Source organism: Ahaetulla prasina, chromosome 1 (genome assembly GCF_028640845.1).
Source record: "Ahaetulla prasina isolate Xishuangbanna chromosome 1, ASM2864084v1, whole genome shotgun sequence".
NCBI classification, from domain to species: domain Eukaryota; kingdom Metazoa; phylum Chordata; class Lepidosauria; order Squamata; family Colubridae; genus Ahaetulla; species Ahaetulla prasina.
In genome coordinates, this window is record NC_080539.1 from 304,693,174 (window position 1) to 304,712,571 (window position 19,398).

Here is a 19,398-nt window from a genome sequence, read left to right on the forward strand (position 1 = left end):
TGACCGGTTTGATCGCTTTGCAGTCCAAGGGACTCGCAGGAGTCTTCTCCAGCACCACAGTTCAAAGGCCTCAATTCTTTGGCACTCAGCCTTCCTTATGGTCCAACTTTCACAACCATACATTGCAACTGAGAAAATCATAGCCTTGGCTATACGCACTTTTGTTGGCAGGGTGATGCCTCTGCTTTTTAGTATGCTGTCTTGATTTGCCATAGCTTTCCTTCCCAGGTGCAAGCGTCTTTCAATTTCTTGGCTGCAGGCCCCATCTGCGGTGATCTTGGAGCCCAGGAAAATAAATTCTGTCACTACCTGATTGGATTAGCTTCCACCTTAAATTCTTACAAGCTTCAGGAAAGCCATTAAAACTTGGATGTTCAAGAAATCTCTGAGAATAGAACTGATGTTCTACTGCAAGTCTCTTTATTGGTGTGTTTTGATGTTTGTTCCTTAGATGCTAAAACCTTTCATAATTTTAGCTGTAATTGCTAATAGTTAATTTATTGCTTATTTTTAATTTTTAACCATCTTACTGGAAGAGGAGAAAGTAAGCTATTCAGAATCGTTTTGAATTGCAGCAGCAAATACAGTAAGCAGCACTGCAAGCAAGCAAGCAAGCAACTAAACAAATCAATCACGAGAATAATTTATAACAGTGTAAGCAATAGAAGATCAGTTAATCTCAGTGTTGCCTTAAGAGAAAAAAACTTACGAAGGGGTTTTCTCCAATCCTGGACATTAATAGAAAAGAGTGAAGGTCTCCATGCTTCATGAAGGGCAGGACAACCATTGGGATTGGAAGGCGACCTTTAGGGCGATTACGCAAACTGACCCCTGATTTGACAGAACAGAAATATGCAATTAGCAAGAACCACTAAACCTGTAATAAATGATCATAAATACTTAGCATACCTCCCTCTTCACAAACTGCTGAAAATAACCCTACATTCTGAGAGGGCAGCATTTCCAAACTCTTGGTTTGATCCAATCCATGCATTCATCCCATCTATTCTTCTTTGCTTCACAAGATTAGATATAAGCACTACAGGTAATCCTCAACTTACGACCAAAGTTGAGCCCAGAATTTCTGCTGTTAGGTGAGACATTTGCTAAGTGAGTTTTGCCTCATTTTGTGATCTTTCTTGCCACAGCTGTTAAGGGAATCACGGCAGCTGATAAATGGGTGACCCGGTTGCTCTGTGAATCCGGTTTTGCTTGTGAGAAGTCGCAAAGGGGATCATATGACCCTAGGACCCAGCAAAGGTCATAAATATGAGCCAGTTGCCAAGCATCTGAATTTTGATCAGATGATCATGGGGATGCTGCAAAGGTCGTAACTGTGGAAAACGGTCATGTCATATTTTTCCCTGCCATTGTAATTTGGAACAGCCACTAAATGAACTGTTGTAAGTCAAGGATTTCCTGTATCAAAAAAACTAGGCATTCTTCAAATAACCTGACTTTTTATCTGGATCAAGTAGCATTCAAAAATAGCACATGATAACTCCAAACTGGGGAATATTTTTTTGTTTGGACTCAGAAACATTCCACCTAAAGCAACAGGATGGTTTCAGCCTGGTAATTATATTTCTCAGCTATCACAACTACTTGCTTCCAACTCTGTAGCCTATTTATAATATTGCCTCTCTTTCTTAGATTCACCTTTGAGAACCAATATATGTTGGAGAAATGAGGACTATCAAATAACAATAGTCTTCAGATGAATTATTTGATTTATATATGTGTGTGTGTGTGTGTGTTTTCTGAGGTTTTCAGAAAACCTCAGAGGGTGTTTGTATGTAGGTCTTTGGTTATTCGGGTTTTCTCCCGCATAAAATTGGAAGTGTCTTGGCGACGTTTCGACGAAGTCTCATTCGTCATGTTCAGGCCGGTGTTTTCAGCTTCGTGCTTCTAGGAGCAATATGTGATCGCAGCTGTTTCTTCCTTTTAACTGCTAGTGGAGGTTTGAACTGATTGGGTAGGAGCTTGGCTGTGTTCTGATTAGGTGGAGGTGTGTTCTGATTGGTTGGGGGCTTGGCTGTACTCTGATTGGCTGGGGGTGTGTTCTGTTTGGGTGGGGGCTTGGTTGTGCTCAGGTTAGGAACCAACTTCTCCCCTGGTCCAACACCTTAAAACCACAGGACATAAAATTGACTTTAAAAAGACCAGAACTATCGCCAAAACTGAACACTTTAACCACAGAATAATCAGAGAAGCCATCGAGATAGAAAAACGCCCACACAGCATGAATAAATGAGATGATACCTCCTGCCTACCAGCCATTTGGAAACCCGCCCTTATTGACAAACGAGTCCTTAACATGAGGAATGACGCCAGACCCACACTCACGAGGGCCACACAGGATGTCACCACCACACATCCACGCAGAAAGCAGACTCAAACCCACACCGATGATGAAGCACGACCACGGACCAGAAGCCAGACCACAGCTGCATCATTAGCCATTTCAAACCCCTCCAATCCATACATGCAGCAGACTGACACCCACCATGAAGATGTGGCACAACCACGAACGTGAAGCTAAACAACAGCAATGCAGCTCACCAACTCAAGTCCCCATGCAACTCAGACTAACCTGAGCACAACCAAGCCCCCACCCAATCAGAACACACCTCCACCCAATCAGAACACAGCCAAGCTCCCACCCAATTAGTTCAAACCCCCACTAGCAGTTAAAAGGAAGAAACAGCTGTGATCACATATTGCTCCTAGAAGCATGAAGCTGAAAACACCAGCCTGAAGATGACGAATGAGACTTTGTTGAAACGTCACCAAGACACTTCCAATTTTACGCGGGAGAAAACCCGAATAACCAAAGACCTATATATATATATAATATATATATAAAAAGAGACAGACATTGCAATCTCTATTTGCTTTATATATATATAAAAAGAGACAGATATTGCAATCTGCTAACATCATGTGTATATATACACACACACACATACACACGGAGAACGACTATATTCCAAATATATTGGTGACTCCTGTTCCTTCTAATTTTCTATTACATGGCCGGCTGAAAAACTCTGTTAATTTTTTTGTTTGGGTTTATTCTTGGTGACCATTGTTGCTTTTAAAACTCTTTGCTTATATTGGTTTTTTTTATTGTTTCAACAGATTGCTAGCCACCCAGGGTTGGATTTGTAAAGTGGGCAACCATATTGATAGATTTAATAAATTAATAAATTTACTTCTACAAATAAATTGTAAAATATATAGTTTGGGACCTCTAGCGCAATTAAATGTGACAATGCTTACCTATTAATTTAGTAATGTGTGGATGGTCAAACTCCTTCATGCAAGCAGCTTCTTTCAGAAACTCCTCTATGTCATTGGAAGTGAAGATGTCAGCTAAAATAAAGAGAAGCACTACTGAGATTTCTTTTAAACTCATTGGGGGAAAATTCAAGAAAAGGAGCAGAATGTACAAAAAACAGTTGGGAATCTCTAGAAAAGCTGAAAAAGTAGTAGAAGTTAAATGAATAAGAATTCAAGACAGGCACAGTGCAATCTCTTTAGTTCATAGAACTGGCCATTAAATATAAGTCAAATAGATTAACAAATAGATTGGATATGAACAGTGTTACTAATTATATTTTAATTTACCAGTCCTAATGTGCAGATTTGGATCACATTTGTGAAACATTTTTAAGTTATTAAAAAAAATGGAATATAAATGAAACCACAGAGTATATAGCTCAAAGGTGTTTTTTTTCAAGAGGAAACTGAACTTTTTTGTTTTTCTTTGAAGACGTTTCGCTTCTCATCCAAGAAGTTTCTTCAGCTCTTGCTGGATGCTGGGGAATGGAAGGATTTATACTCCTTGCAGACACATCCTTCCATTCCCCACCATCCACTCAGAGCTGAAGAAGCTTCTTGGATGAGAAGCAAAACGTCTTCAAAGAAAAATAAGTCCAGTTGCCTCTTGAAAAAAGCACCATTGGGACAACCATGGCCTGGATGACTGAGAATCTCCATAGGCATAGAGTACAGCATCATTACGTTATACTGAGTGGGACAAATGGGAATTAATAACCAACGCATCTAGAGTGTGTCAGTCTGAAGGCTGTTGGTTTTGATGCCATCCTTTCGTTGTCCTTATATCTCAACTTTTTATGCTTATATTGAAGTTTTTAACTGTGTTCAGTGCCTAGAATTTCACTCGTGAGATGGGTGTCCCTTTACATTGAAATAAAAAAATAGGCATTCAAGAAATTAGTGTCAATTATAGGCAATATGAAGAAAAGGAGAAATGAGAAGGTAAACCACAGTCAACTACAGGTAGTCCTCAACTTAGGACAGCATTTATGTTGCTAAGTGAGAAATTTATTAAGTGAGCTTTGCCCCATTTTATGACTTTTCTTGCTCCAGTTGTTAAGTGAATCACTGCAGTTATTAAATTAGTACCACGGTTGTTAAGTGAATCTGGTTTCCCTATAGACTTTGCTTGTAAGAAGGTTGCAGAAGGTGATCATGTGATCTCAGGATATTGCAACTATCATACCAGCTATAAGTAACTATAAGTACCAGCTGTACTTTTCCACACCGGGCCACCCCAACGAAGCTATCGAGGTGTTGTCCCGGTGCTTGGAGGCCGTACGGGTCTGGATGGGGAGAAACAGGCTCAAGCTCAATCCCTCCAAGACAGAGTGGCTGTGGATGCCGGCACCTCGGTACAGTCAGCTGCGTCCGCGGCTGACTGTTGGGGGCGAGTCATTGGCCCCGATGGAAGGGGTACGCAACTTGGGCGTCCTCCTGGATGAACGGCTGTCTTTTGAAGATCATTTGACGGCCGTCTCCAGGAGAGCTTTTTACCAGGTTCGCCTGGTGCGCCAGTTGCGCCCCTTTCTAGACCGGGATGCCCTATGCACGGTCACTCACGCCCTCGTGACGTCTCGCCTGGATTACTGCAATGCTCTCTACATGGGGCTCCCCTTGAAGGGCATCCGGAGGCTGCAGTTAGTTCAGAATGCGGCTGCGCGGGTTATAGAGGGAGCCCCTCGTGGCTCCCGTATGACACCTATCCTGCGCAGACTGCACTGGCTACCTGTGGCCTTCCGGGTGCGCTTCAAGGTGTTAGTAACCACCTTTAAAGCGCTCCATGGCATAGGGCCGGGTTACCTACGGGACCGCCTACTGCTACCGAATACCTCTCACCGACCTGTGCGCTCTCACAGAGAGGGACTCCTCAGGGTGCCGTCAGCTAGACAGTGTCGTCTGGCGACGCCCAGGGGAAGGGCCTTCTCTGTGGGGGCTCCCACCCTCTGGAACGAACTCCCCCCAGGACTCCGTCAACTTCCGGACCTCCGAACCTTCCGTCGCGAGCTTAAGACGCATTTATTCATCTGCGCAGGACTGGCTTAGATTTTTAAATTTAGATTTTAAATTTATAGATTTTTAAATTTGGTTTTAAGATTACATTTTTAATATTTGGCATTAGAATAAGTCTTTTAATAGTTATTTTAATTGTATATAAATGTTTTATGTGCCTGTGAACCGCCCTGAGTCCTTCGGGAGATAGGGCGGTATACAAATTTGAATAAATAAATAAATAAATAAATAAATCATAAATATGAACCAGCTGTCAAATATCCGAATGTAAATCACATGACCGTGGGGATGCTGCAATGGTCATAAGTAAGTCGAGAACTACCTATATATTGTTTAGTGAGATTACACAAACTCAGAAAATGGAAGTTTTTAGTGACAAAATGGCATGGAAGACAGTTTGTTCAAGTAATTTAGATTTACTCACCTTTTAGCATTTTCACTGCAACTTTCTGAAGAGAGCCATCAGGCATTTTCAACTGACCCTCCCTGACGGAGCCAAATTCCCCTAATAAAATACCAAAAAAAAGTAAAGTAAAAGAGTATGATAATTGAAAAGACTCAATGCACTTAAAGTTTGTTTTAGGATTAAGAGTAGAAAGTTTAGGTTAAAAGATATAAAGTATTAAGTTAGAGTTGCTTCCAGTCAAGTATCTACTTCCATGGGAATATTCTCTGAGAAGGAATATAAAAACCATCACATTTGCATTGAAAGTCTACAGACTTTTTCCTCCCAAGGAATACAGAAACACAGGAATTGGTAGAAACCTAAGGTAATAGCCAACTTATGCTGGAATCAATAGGACATAAAATTGTTTAACTGCATTGTATATCTGGAGGTTTGATAGGGTGCTAATAACAAGCTACAGCAATAATCTTCCTAAATTTCTCTTGATCCTCCAAAAATATTTTTGCTGCCATAACCCTACTAGCTTTCCTTCTATTTATTTCCTGCAGCTTTCACACATACTATAAACTCATTCTCCAGTTCCATTTTTACCCTATTGTTCTTTGTTTTTTTCTAACTTTCATGTTCTTTGATACAGTGTGTTTCTTATCTCTCACAAATGCTTCTAATAATTTCAATGTACAGGCAGACCTGCATTTTAAAGGTAAAGGTTCCCCTCGCACATATGTGCTAGTCATTCCTGACTCTAGGTGGCGGTGCTCATCTCCTTTTCTAAGCTGAAGAGCCTGCACTGTCCAAAGACATCTCCATGGTCATGTGGCCGGCATGACTCAATGCCAAAGGTATACGGAACACTGTTACCTTCCCACCAAAGGTGGTCTCTATTTTTCTACTTGCATTTTTTACATGCTTTCAAACTGCTAGGTTGGCAGAAGTTGGGACAAGTAATGGGAGCTCACCCCGTTACATGGCACTACGGATTTGAACCATTGAACTGCTGACCTTTCGATCAACAAATTCAGTGTGTTAGCCACTGAGCCACTGCGTCCCTGCATTTTTAGCCCCAGATAATTCAATCTGTCAGCCTTGGTTCTCTTCTAAAAGCATAGAATGATCAGTATTCCTAGTCTAAAAATTCCAGTTCTTAGTTACATTCATTTGTAACTATTGCAGTTTAGTTCTCTGCCATTTAGTGTGGCTAAATCCTTAGAAATCAGATATTTGCAAACAACAATATAGGGACTGAGCTTAAACAAAGTAAACACATTTTCCATAGGCTTTGAGGGACTACTCACCCTTGCCTATCATTCTTCCCAGAGTAAACTGTTGCTCCTGAATTAGGACATCTTTCAATTTGGTCTTCAATTCATCACTGATTCCTATACTGTCCACTGGATAAACAGAAGAAAACAAGGGCAACTTAACTAGGAGAAAATCTAGCTTTAATCATGGTCTAAATTGATATATTTTTGATCCAAGGAACAGTTAATGTTGTATAGTTTAGAATAATCTTCCCTCAACTTGGGCATTGAGATGTGTTAAATTACACATCCCATTAAAGATCCCACTATATTTGACTAGCACAACCTTTGATACCAAGACAAATTTCTTGTGTGTCCAATCACACTTGGCCGGTAAAGAATTCTATTCTATTCTATTCTATTCTATTCTATTCTATTCTATTCTATTCTATTCTATTCTATTCTATTCTATTCTATTCTATTCTACCATGAGTGGAAAACATAGGAATTAGGGCTAGATGCACTGAAGGACAGCAGTTTGAGGAACACTAAATAAGAGTGTATATGAAAAATGAACACATCAAAACGAAGAATTTGTTTTGGAAATAAATTCACTCTTACTCCCTAGGAAGTGATTCCCTTCTTTAGTCTTATAAAAGATATAAAGCAACAAAGATGCAATAAAGTTGCTTTTCCGTGCTAAAACATTCCAATGTTTTAAATTATTTGCACTACTTCCCTTGAATGATAGAAAATACAAGTTTAAAACCCAGCCATTCCCATCCTGGTCATCTCCACTTAATGACTGGCAATTCTGGGTATAGTCTGGAGAATACAAGTGGGAAAAGATCGCTTTAAACAGTGTCTGTGAATCAACCTCAAAGATAGCAATTTATGCTTCAGTCTGAAGATAGCAAGCCCTAGCTTTTATGCTATAATCAGATTCCAAATAGCAGCACAATAGTTGAACTCTGATTTGAAATATAGTACAAAAGTGTATCACTGCTTCAAACTCCAGAGTGTGATCATCCTCCCCAGTTTATGTGAGAACAAGTGTGTCTCTATGGTCAGCTGGATTTATCCCCCAATGAATGTGCACAAGATATTCATTTTACTCATACATAATTTGAATCAGGATTTAGCTAAAAAGAAGCAGAATGAAAACAGGTCCCTGATGACATGGTAATCCATTTTTTGGACCTTCCCCCTACAGACGTCAAAGGAGCATGGATAGGGGTACCAATTTGGCATAAGGGATGGTCTTATTTAGTCTTTCAATTTGGCAAATGAATAGAATATTACATGTAGTATCATCATCATCTTCATCATCATCATCACAGTGCTATTAGGAAATGGTTTGATGGAGGAAGAGAATAGCACTTTAGCAAAGAGAATGGAGATACACTTGCTAAGGAAAGAGTTACATATATTTTACTTACATGTTACTTCAATAAGCTCTGGGACTTCTCGGTTGAATGATCGCACTGCTCTGAAATGGACTACAGGATCACCTCCAACCACACTTCCAAAGGCTTGACTAAACGGGGGGGGGGGGGGGGAGAAAGCAAAGAACATCTCATAAAATGTGCAAAGTAGAGTACCGGAAAACCTAAGTTATGTACTTACTACAGACAAGAACCTCTTTATCTTGGCAACTATTTTCTTTTTTCTGAGGCCGCTTAAAATGTCAGAAGACCCAGGAAAATTCTTCCATACTTCCAAAGGGTCTCTGGAAAATGGTTACATTTACAGTACAGTATTGTAAGGATGGGAAAATGGCATTCCTCTAAGGCTTAATCTACTGATTCTTCTTCATTATTACCTATGCCACTCTTTTCTTATGGTTCTTTCTTTCCCTACCATCTTGCTGGCAAAGCTGTTATACAGTCAGTGGCATGGGGGAATCCGGAAGCCAATTCCACAGGTTGTTATTTGGAGGGCTGTTTTGTGGAATGGAAAGATGGATAAGGTCATCCTTCTTTCCATTCCACAATATTTTAAGATTGCAATTCTCAATCTGGAGGACAAAGACTATCATATTTTCAATACCCATATCTGTGTGTGTGTGTGTGTGTGTGTGTGAGAGAGAGAGAGAGAGAGAGAGAGAGAGAGAGAGGGAGGGGGGGGAAACAGAGACAGAGAGGGAAGGAGGGAGGGAGGGACAATATGAAAAAGAATATGAAAGAGTACACAAAACATACAGTGAAAATGAAATGCTTGACATGGTTAAAGGCTACGCCAGCTAAGAAATTCCCATGACATATCAGGGGGCAACATTTGGAGGATCTCTACACAAAGGGATGTTGAAATTACAATGGGGATGATAAACAGTAAAAAAAAGGGGAAAAAAGACTTTTACCCAAACCGAGTTTCTTTTCTTCTTTTCCGTAGAAGAATTAGGGCTAAGGCAACGGCTGTAACCAGTGCAGTCAGAATTCCTAAAACCACAGGAACCCAGGATGTTCCATAAAGAGGCTGCCTTTGCCCCCCTGTTTAGAAAATACAATCCTTGTGAGAAAGCGAAATGTTTAGCCTATACGCATTTTCATCCATGAAAGAGGTGTTGTGTCTTGTCCGCTCTCACCGCAGCCGGGGCCTTCTTATCTGCTCCCGAACACGGAGGAATGTATGCCTCCCGGCCCCAGTCCTGGCTCCATGCTCAGACAAGCTGAAGAGGAGGGGGCACCTCCCGGTCCCAGCCCTGGCTCCATGCCCAAGCAGGCTGCAGAGGAGGGAGCATCCCCCGGCCCCAGCCCTGGCTCCATGCCCAGGCAAACGGAGCAGCTAGACCCCTCCCCCTCCTCCACAGCATGTGAGCCTGAGGAAAGTTTATTTCCAACAGCTCCTGATTGGAGTGACCCTCGCATCAGAAGACTGGATAGGCGGAGGCAACAGAAGGAAGGGAGGGGCAGGCCTTAATGAGTGCTGAGTCATGGAGCCACACCCCATGGCCTATATAAAGGATCTGCTTTCTGGCAGTCTCTGAGTCAGGCAAAGTCGAACTTATCTTGCTGAAGTCACTTACTGGTCTCCTGCCTGCTCTGAGGACTTTGCTAGGACTTTGGGCAGAGCTGCAGAGGCAAGCCTGATTCGAATTTCCCTGACCCGGCCGTCAGCGGAGGAGTGGGACACAACAAGAGGTTCACTCCTAGAAGGAGGTTCACTAGTCATATTCTAAATAATTCTAAAACGATGTAGCAGCACAGCCAATGCTGCTGTTCTGCAAGGTTCGAAGTGGTACATCTCCATTTGGTCAGTTTCTAGACTAGCCATCCTTAGAAGAGAAAGCTAAACATGCTGGGCCTTTGGTTTCATCGATCTTGCTAATTTTGTTCTTAGGCAAAGGCCGATTGTTTAAAGATGCAGCTGGAACATGGTGCCAACTTTATCTTGGAGATGTTCGCAAGTTGTGTTGTGCCTAACACAATCATATCACTCCACCCAGTGTGGCTTTTAGTTCCTCTGAAATGTTAAATGTAGCTTTTATGAATCTGTTTTCCTCTGGTTTGAGAAAATATACCCGTGCTGGAAACCCTGTGGGAAATTTCCAGGAAAAAAATGAAAAATCAGCTGTTTGGAATATTTGGAACAATTCCCAACTCCTCCATTTTATGCCCATACTCTATAATACTTATATTACAGGTAGTCCTGCACTTACAACAATTCATTTAGTGACCGTTCAAAGTTATGTTACTGAAAAAAGGGACTTATGAGTATTTTTTACGCTTAGAACTGCTGCAGCATCCCCATGGTCACGTGATCAAAACTCAGATGCTTGGCAACTGACTCACGTTTATGACGGTTACAGCGTCCTGGAGTCATGTGATCACCTTTTGTGACCTCCTGACTAGCAAAGTTAATGGGGAAGGCAGATTCACTTAACAACCATCTTACTAACTGAAGAACTGCAGTGATTCACTTAACAACTATGGCAAGAAAAATTGTAAAATGGGGAAAAACTCATGTAACAAATGTCTCAGAGACATGCAACTCTCAGAAATTTTAGGCTCAATTGTGGTTGTAAATCGAGGACTACCTGTACAATCTATAATTAAATTTAAGATAATCTATCATAATTTAACATACTATAATGTTTATATAATATTTGCAATGCAATAATTACACATTGCTGTAATACAAAAGATAATCAATTTTTTTTTTTTTTGTTTTTGTTTACATTTATACCCCGCCCTTCTCCGAAGACTCAGGGCGGCTTACAGTGTATAAGGCAATAGTCTCATTCTATTTGTATATTTTTTACAAAGTCAACTTATTGCCCCCCCAACAATCTGGGTCCTCATTAACGATGGCTTCCTATAATTCTTTTATAATTAAGAGCAAAAACTGTCAGATACCCTGATCTGGGAATCCTTATAACCCATTCAGGAAAAAAAACCTCAAATGCAGAAAATATTACTTCTATTCATCTAGGCCAGGGGTGTCAAACTCATGTTGTCACGGTAGCACAACGTGACATACCCGGACTTTTTCCCCCCTTCGCTAAACCAGGCGTGGACATGGCCAACGCACGACGCATCCAGTCAGTGGGCCGGGAATTTGACAGCCCTGATCTAGGCCGTATCATGCTCATTGATTCTTTCAATCATTTTTAATAATACAGTAACACCAAACAATAGTAGGGGAGCCAACTGTATTGCATTGCTCTTTTCCTTCGTATGTCAAACGTTCCCTTACATAGAAAATTTGTAATAGTCCTAGCCAGTCCCTGCTTCTGCTAGATTGTTTGAAGCTGCTTAGTTCTCATCTTGTGAAAACATAATACATATGCAGCTGGGAATATTGGAAAGAGCACAGCCAGAGAAATACAATGGTACCAGCTCTCCCACTGTTCCTCATCGGATGCACCATATTAACAACAGCCCATTTTCCTCAAACACAAATTTATTTATTTATTTATTTTATTATTTATTTATTTATTTATTCAAATTTATATACCGCCCTATCTCCCGAAGGACTCAGGGCGGTGTACAGGCATTTAAAAGACATATAAATACAATATAAAACAATTAAAAAACTGATTCTAAAAAGCCCGTAAATTTAGAGTTAAAATATCAAATAAAACCCAATTTAAAACCAATAATTTAAAATCTAGCTCAGCCCTGCACAATTAAATAAATACGTTTTAAGCCTGCGGCGAAACAGAAACGCTTCCTACATTTGCCACCTACCTATTAAATCTTGCGATGTAAGCAGTAAGGGCTCACTCCAAGGTCCACAACCGGCTGAACTGAGTATACAGACCTTGATTGTAAGGTCTTTTAAGGGGTTCCACATAGAAAGGTTTGCTCTTGCTTCCTTCACAATCATTTTCCCCTGGAACCAGAAAACCACAAATGGTGCATTGTCATTCAAGTGACACTTGTTCATTATTACCTTTGAATCAGAAAATCAATTTCTTCTGTTCCAAGTTATCTAGCAATCTTGAGATTATGGTTTGTTGCACAGTCTATTGTTATCTGTGCTTGCTACAACCATAAGAAGTTATTTGGGCTTCCGGCACCTCCTATCAAGCCCTTGCTTGCCTGCACTGTTTGGCAACAATAAGCAAAGCTATTCTAGGGCTATTTAGAGTACGAATTGCTCTACCCCGTGCTGCTACTTGCTGCCATTGCCTAATTTCCCACCTTTATGAAATTCATGGGTTTTCATCAAATACGTTCTGTACTTCAAAGCCCGGAAATCAAGACTCATGCATAGTCTTTGTTATACAGTTACATAGTAAATAACAGATGATTTGGTTTTACACTAAATTGAGGCATTACGGTATTTATTGCACAATTGAACTGTGGTCTCTGAGCAGAGCCTACTTCGTATCTTATGTAAAGATGCAATTACGGCACAAAATATATAATTTTTTTAGCTTAGAAATAAAATGTCGTCCATACAATAATGGAAGAAATTTAATTCCATCGTCATAAGAATTAAATCTTCCTTCCCAGATATCTCCTGCTTCCTAGCCCAGTTCACATATGATTGGTGTATGTTCGTCTGGGGCCACTTGATACCTCAGTTGTTTGCTACATCAGCAAACTATTACCATTGTTATTAAAAGAAAGGAGCAGTGTAATAGCAGTTAGCCGAACCCCGATTCGGTTCCCTAAAAATAGCAAACCAAATGCATTGGTAGACAATAGTCCTATCATCGCTAAGTTAAAAAAAGCAGGGCACAAAATACAAATTATATCTGGCATTCAAATTTGCAAGAATCAGTAGCACTAGATCAGAGGTCTCCAACCCTGGCAACTTTAAGCCTGGCGGATTTCAACTCCCAGAATCCCCCAGCCAGCAAAGCTGGCTGGGGAATTCTGGGAATTGAAGTCCACCAGGCTTAAAGTTGCCAAGGTTGGAGACCCCTGCACTAGTTAACAGAACAGTTGATCCTCAGTCTCTCACTGGTAAAAGAGTATGTGCAGGAATAGGGCATTAAAGCGGAAAATTCATGTTGAGGCAGACAACTTTTTAGTCTTGCTATTCTATTCCTTACACAGTTTTTGCAGTCCAAAGAGCAATTACAATATGCATGTTTAATATCTAAGCTCCCGTGAAGAGAAGCTCAACCCAAGCATGAAAATTGTAAGGCTTCCTACATTTAGGTATGCCTTAAAAGAACTAGCATTACCTCTTCAAACTCTAGTATTTCTTGTTTTCAACCATACTAACAAATCTATTCCTATCAGAGTGGCTAGTTAATAACTTATATTCCCCAAGACTAAATCCAGATCTGTCTGGGATGATATGAGCTATATCTGTGCAAGGCAGTGTTATTCTTTTGGGGTCACTTTTGAAATGCCTCCACTTTTTAAGTATTTATTTTATTTTTTGAGGAGAGCATAATTCTCCAGCCTTAATCAGCAAGTTAAACAAAACCAGATGCAGAATAAATGCACAGACAATACACAAAGAAATATTTCTCACTGTGAAACTGAACACTATTACTCAATGTATATGCAGCCAAACAAGGAGCAGCCAAATTTTTAGCATAATAAATTTTGCAACTTGCCACCATAAAAACACAAATCTGTGAATACACATTTTATCAATATGGAGATCCAATTGCTTTTATTGGTAGTTCATTCTAACCAAGCTGCTTTTTTAATCATTCAAATTATTACTTTTTAGTACTCACTGCCACAAGATGCAATGAAATCTATTAGCAACATTTTCAATTTATGAAGGTCATTTATCACTGGTAATAAGGATCTATGGGTTAATTAAACTTCTGTGTTTGGGATTTTAAGCATATTGGACAGTCATTACTATAATTTCCTGCTTGACCAGTAGCAACAATAAAGGAAGGTGGGAGTTGAGGAGCTATCCATCTGCAGACTATAAGGTTAGAAAAGATTCTCCTAAATAGACTTTGTCCTGCTCCACCAAGAGCATATGTTTCTCGGTTTATTACCTGAGTTATGTTATCTTGGCTCCACTCCAACCTGTATCCTAAGGCATTCTCCCCAAACATTTCTGGAGCTACTGCTTCCCATTCCAAAATCAGACAAGAATCTCTTTGGATAATGTGTACATTTTGTGGAGTACAATTTGGAGCTGCAAGGGAAAGAAAATTGCAATGTATCTTTTGTGCTGTTTAAAAGAGTACTACTGAATGGTAAGCCTCAAAGTACAGAAGAGCTTTAGGAAATCCTAAAGATATCTTAAATGCTATATAGTTCTACACAGTCTTCTAAAGCAGGGGTCTCTAACTTTGGCAACTTTAACATTTGCGGACTTCAACTCCCAGAATTCCTCTGCCAGCTTTGCACCTAGATGCAAAGTTGAAGTCCACAAGTCTTAAAGTTGCAAAGGTTGGAGACCCCTGTTCTAAAAGGTTTCCCACCTTTTCAACAAGCTCTAAACACTGAAACATCCGTTTTATCCAGATCTGTGTCCAATCACACTTGGCCAATAAAGAACTGTGTGTGTGTCCAATCACACTTGACCAATAAAGAATTCTATTCTATTCTACTTGGAAGAACTAATAACAGCCTCATAGTTTCCAATTAACTGTACAATAGAAAGCAACAACCATGGAGGCCGATGATTGATTGATTGAACCAACCCTGAGTTTTGCACGTTCCTTGCAATCTTTGTTCAATCAACATGCAGTATATCTGTTCAATTAACCAAGAGAGTTGCTATTTTTCAAATGTTTTCTGATTCAACAAAAAACAATACTTTTTAACAGTTTCGTGCACTCTAGCCCTCTAAGTCTTACCTAATCCCAAGGTCTGAAAATAGACCCAATCTGAAAAAGGAGAGCTGCCCATCTCATTAGAGCACTGAACTCGAACACTGTAATTGGTGGCGTGCTTTAAACCTGGTAAAGCCCTTGTAAAGGGAGGAACAGAGAAAACTTCAGTGACCACCTCATCCTCTTCCTGCAGCTCAGCCACCTGTTGGGATAAAGGGAGAAAGCAAAAACATGAACAAACAGAATCATGGATTTCACATAAAATGCGTCATTGAAGAAACTCATAAATCCTTAGGAGAGTTGCATCAAATGAATGATATATTACACATCATCTTGGCTTTGGGCCATTGACATGCAGTGATGAATCCTTCAAACAGTTGAACCCTGTGAAACAGAAGAAAACTCTAGAATAATCAAGAGATTCGCATAATGATAATAGCAAGCATTCAAGGACCAAAAAAATTGAGACTAGAGTAATCTAGCATTTTGAAAGCTACTGCCAATGTTTCATGGGCCTTGATGAACAAACAAGCTTATTCCATAAATAAATAAAACCATTTCCCTCCTCCACCCTTATAGCTTCAGTAAAACTGCAACAAACTGCACTAATGGAAAAAATGAGAACTCTCATATGTCCTACAATAGTTCTGAGATCTCACAGGTGAGAATTCTTGGAATTGCAGTCACCTCTGGAGATCAACAAGAGGTGGAAAACTGCTATATGAAAATAACCCTTGCATCTAGGTGCAGTTTTTAATCTCTCTGGCTAACTGGGCTTTGTACTTTGATGTCTTTTTAAAAATTATTTTTACCAACCTATTTTGCACATTTTTATTGCTTCCCTTTTTTCACGTCATACATCTCTCTTAGTTTCAAGGAGAAACCTGTTCGATTAATCAAACAATTATTATTTTAAAAAACAAAACATACATTTATTTCACATTAGGCATCCACACATATCTTTTGTTCCAGCAGCAACTCCAATAAAACAGACTCTGCAGTCTGTATATCTCTGTACTGTATGCATTATGGCCAGAGATGAAAGTATGAGTGAGCCTGCTTTTCATAATGGTGTCTTTACAAGCATGCCTTCAGCTCCTTTCTCCGGCCCTAGAAAAATAACAATCCTTCCTTTCCTGCAAGCACCAGGGACTGCTAGTAGTAGAAAGATGACTCAGAGGGCAGTAATGTTTACAAGTTAACTGCACATTTCCATTTCTTTGCCGTGGTAACTCTCGGCTCCAGTTGATCTTTTTATACTAGACCGTGGTTGCCTCACTAAACTTGACCGATCAGAGAATGAAGTGCTTCTTTGTTTTTCCCAGCATGGGACAGAAATGGATGTAAAGGGGGATGGGGTGGAATCCACAGTCTAAGAAATTTGCGATTTGCTTCTGTCTCTCTCTGCTTCAGCCCTGGAAAAAATGGTTGTAGGGAGGAGCCTGGAATTTAGAGAGATTAGCACTGTGTGCTGGGACCGATGGACGTGCATGTTAGGAAGAATAGGCTGTACCTAGTACAAGCAGGCAGAATTCTAATGTGTGAGAGGAAATTCATTCTGATCTGTCAAAAGTCCCAAGAAAACAGCAATAAACACCGCGCAGGGGAGGGTTGCATCAAGGAGTAGAGGTAGTGCCATTAGCTCAAAGACCTCTTTGGTTTCTTGAAAGTGATAGGTAAGAGGGCAGTCGGCATCTCTAATGAAACTGAATAAAACAGACAAAACTGGTTGCTCATACTTTCAAAGTTATAGTTTTCTTTGTCCCTCAGGATTAAGTATAAGCTGCGGCCAAAAGCATATGGAGAAATTGAGTTTAGTCCCCAGCTCCATTACAGGACTGAGTTAAATCTTTAAAAACCCGAGGCTTTAAAAACAAGTGTTCCATTTCTCTTTCTTTCTTCCCCAGTTCCGTTTCTGTAACATCCCTCAAACATCTTGTTCTGTCAGCTTGATTAGTCCTAATCATAGTTGTGTCCATGCAGTCACCACAAATCAATGCCTCAAGGGAGACATTTTTGTCTTAATCAAGCAATCACTCAAATATTTTGGAGGAAGGTGTTTTTTTCTTTTTAATTTAAGAATACTGATTGCTATAACAACTCCCTGGAGGAGTCCAGGGTAGCTACATTAATCTATAGAGATGAGTCTGGTCATTTAGAATAAGGGGGCTTGAATTCTCAGCTGAAATTCTCATCTCTCCTTATAGATGCCCAGACTGAAGAACTAAACCCATAATAAATTTGCAGTGCTGATCTCATCTGTCCAGGCTGACTCATGGCTTCCCGCAGCAAGAAATATAAAACATACTATTTACTTCAATATATATAGCATTTGCTTCAAGGATTGCAAAACTCCAGCCCAGTCATTTCTCTCGAAGTCACAAGTAAACAGCTTTGTGCCACACCAGTCCAGTGGTGGATTGCCCCCAGTTCGGACCGGTTCTATAGAACCGGTAGTAAAAACGGCAGGAGGCTCCGCCCACTGACCCGAACATCATCAAGTGATCTGCGCATGCACAGAAGCTTCTACGCATGCGCGAGCAGAGCGCGCGCACACACATGGGCACGATTCAAACCAGTAGTAAAGGTAAGTAGAACCCACCCCTGCAGCAGTCCATTTCCAAAACAAAGCCCAGGTGAAATTATCCTTCCTGCTTCTAGCAAATTATACTCCATGTAAATTCCTGGATTTTGATTTTTTTTTAATATAATGGCTTTGTTAGCGCCTCAACAGCAAATCTACTTAGCTGATTTTTCTGTGTCTTTGGAAAGCTATTCTTGCAGTTTCTTGCCTAGTCAACCAGAAGGCCCTATAGTCTTTTCCCATCATCTCAGTTGCTATTGAAAAAAGCCCTGCATGGACACTAAAAGTTTTTTGTGTGTATTACAGTAAATTAACATAAGGAACAGATACAAGTCACAGATAAAAATTTTAAGCAAAATTAATCAAAGTAATAAAGAAGAAAAAGACTTGAATATTTTTTTTGGGGAAAAAAAGCTGTTTCTAGTGTGCTGCTCCTGAAAGGGAAAAGTTAATTTTTTCTTCCTCCTGGACTCCAGTTGGTCTTCCAAAACTGTATTGTCAAAGAGGCTTGAAAAACACCATCAACTGAAGAACATAGAAAGCTTTTCCAAACCTAACTCTTCGTGATCAGCATCTTTAGAAGCAGCATCTCCCACAAGCCATGACGACAACAAAATGATATCATGGGTGTGTAAGCTCATCATATAAATTATGTACTTGCACCCCAATAACTGACACAAGTACATATGTTGCAGTGATTGGTGGCCAACAGATCTAAATATATACTGTACATGCAGTATATTTGTATGATGCTATCACCAGACATTATCGTTTTCCAATCCTTTCTTCACTCTACGGTAAAACTTTTCAAGGCAATTTTCAAGTATTCGGGAAATAAACATAGCAGAAATCTCCAGTGTCCAAATAAACTGTAGGAACTAGCAAATAAAATTTAACTGTCCAGTTTAAAAATCCATGAAGAGTTACATTTATCGTGTCAATTAGTTTAAATGGAAGTCACTGAGAATAAGTGAGCTTTATGGGATTTCTCAGACCTGAAAGAAAGGGATTTCACCCAACAGAAGACAGCTGAAAGGGATTTTCCCTTTGCACTTGTTTCAGAGTCAGGCAGCTCAGCACAAATGTTGTAAATCTAAATGCAGAGGGAAAAAATCCTTTGGGTAATTTGGCCTCAAACCATTTAAGTTTTAGAGCCTAACCGGTACTTTGAACCAAAATCAGAGTTCAATGGCAACCAAAATGGCTAGCAAAAGTACCAGTGTCATCTGATCGTTATCTGATGTGTTATCTGATTGTTACTTGGGTGACCAATGTGATGAAACAATAGAGCACTTACACTCTACTAAGGCAAGTGAAGAGTTAAGAGGGCACTTCCTATAAGAGGACAGAAAGATAACAAACTGCACATACACACACAAAACTGGCAGCAGACATTTGCTAATTGTGATTTGATAGTGCGGGCAAAACACTGGAAAAAAAAACCCCAATTCTGACCATAAATGTGAAGTTCTGAACCTTTTGACAAACAGTTTGTATTAATATAATCTATTAATATTAACAGGGGTGTCAAACTTGATTTAATTGAGTGCCGCATCAGTTGTGACCTTGGGGGGCCAGGGTGGATGTGGCCAGCTTGACCTCA

General features: G+C 40.1%; 1 protein-coding gene across 1 annotated transcript in view; it reads right to left on the bottom strand.

The window, feature by feature from the left end:
• The window catches only part of TYRO3 (TYRO3 protein tyrosine kinase), an 88,511-nt gene that overhangs the window by 15,735 nt on the left and 53,378 nt on the right, over positions 1–19,398 (bottom strand). The window contains exons 7-15 of the mRNA XM_058162044.1: positions 15,236–15,413; positions 14,426–14,568; positions 12,192–12,336; positions 9,362–9,491; positions 8,442–8,539; positions 7,057–7,152; positions 5,780–5,860; positions 3,283–3,375; positions 710–831 (exon numbers count right to left, since the gene is read on the bottom strand). Coding sequence (XP_058018027.1) covers positions 710–831; positions 3,283–3,375; positions 5,780–5,860; positions 7,057–7,152; positions 8,442–8,539; positions 9,362–9,491; positions 12,192–12,336; positions 14,426–14,568; positions 15,236–15,413 — 1,086 coding nt within the window. The remainder of the gene's footprint in view (positions 1–709; positions 832–3,282; positions 3,376–5,779; positions 5,861–7,056; positions 7,153–8,441; positions 8,540–9,361; positions 9,492–12,191; positions 12,337–14,425; positions 14,569–15,235; positions 15,414–19,398) is intronic.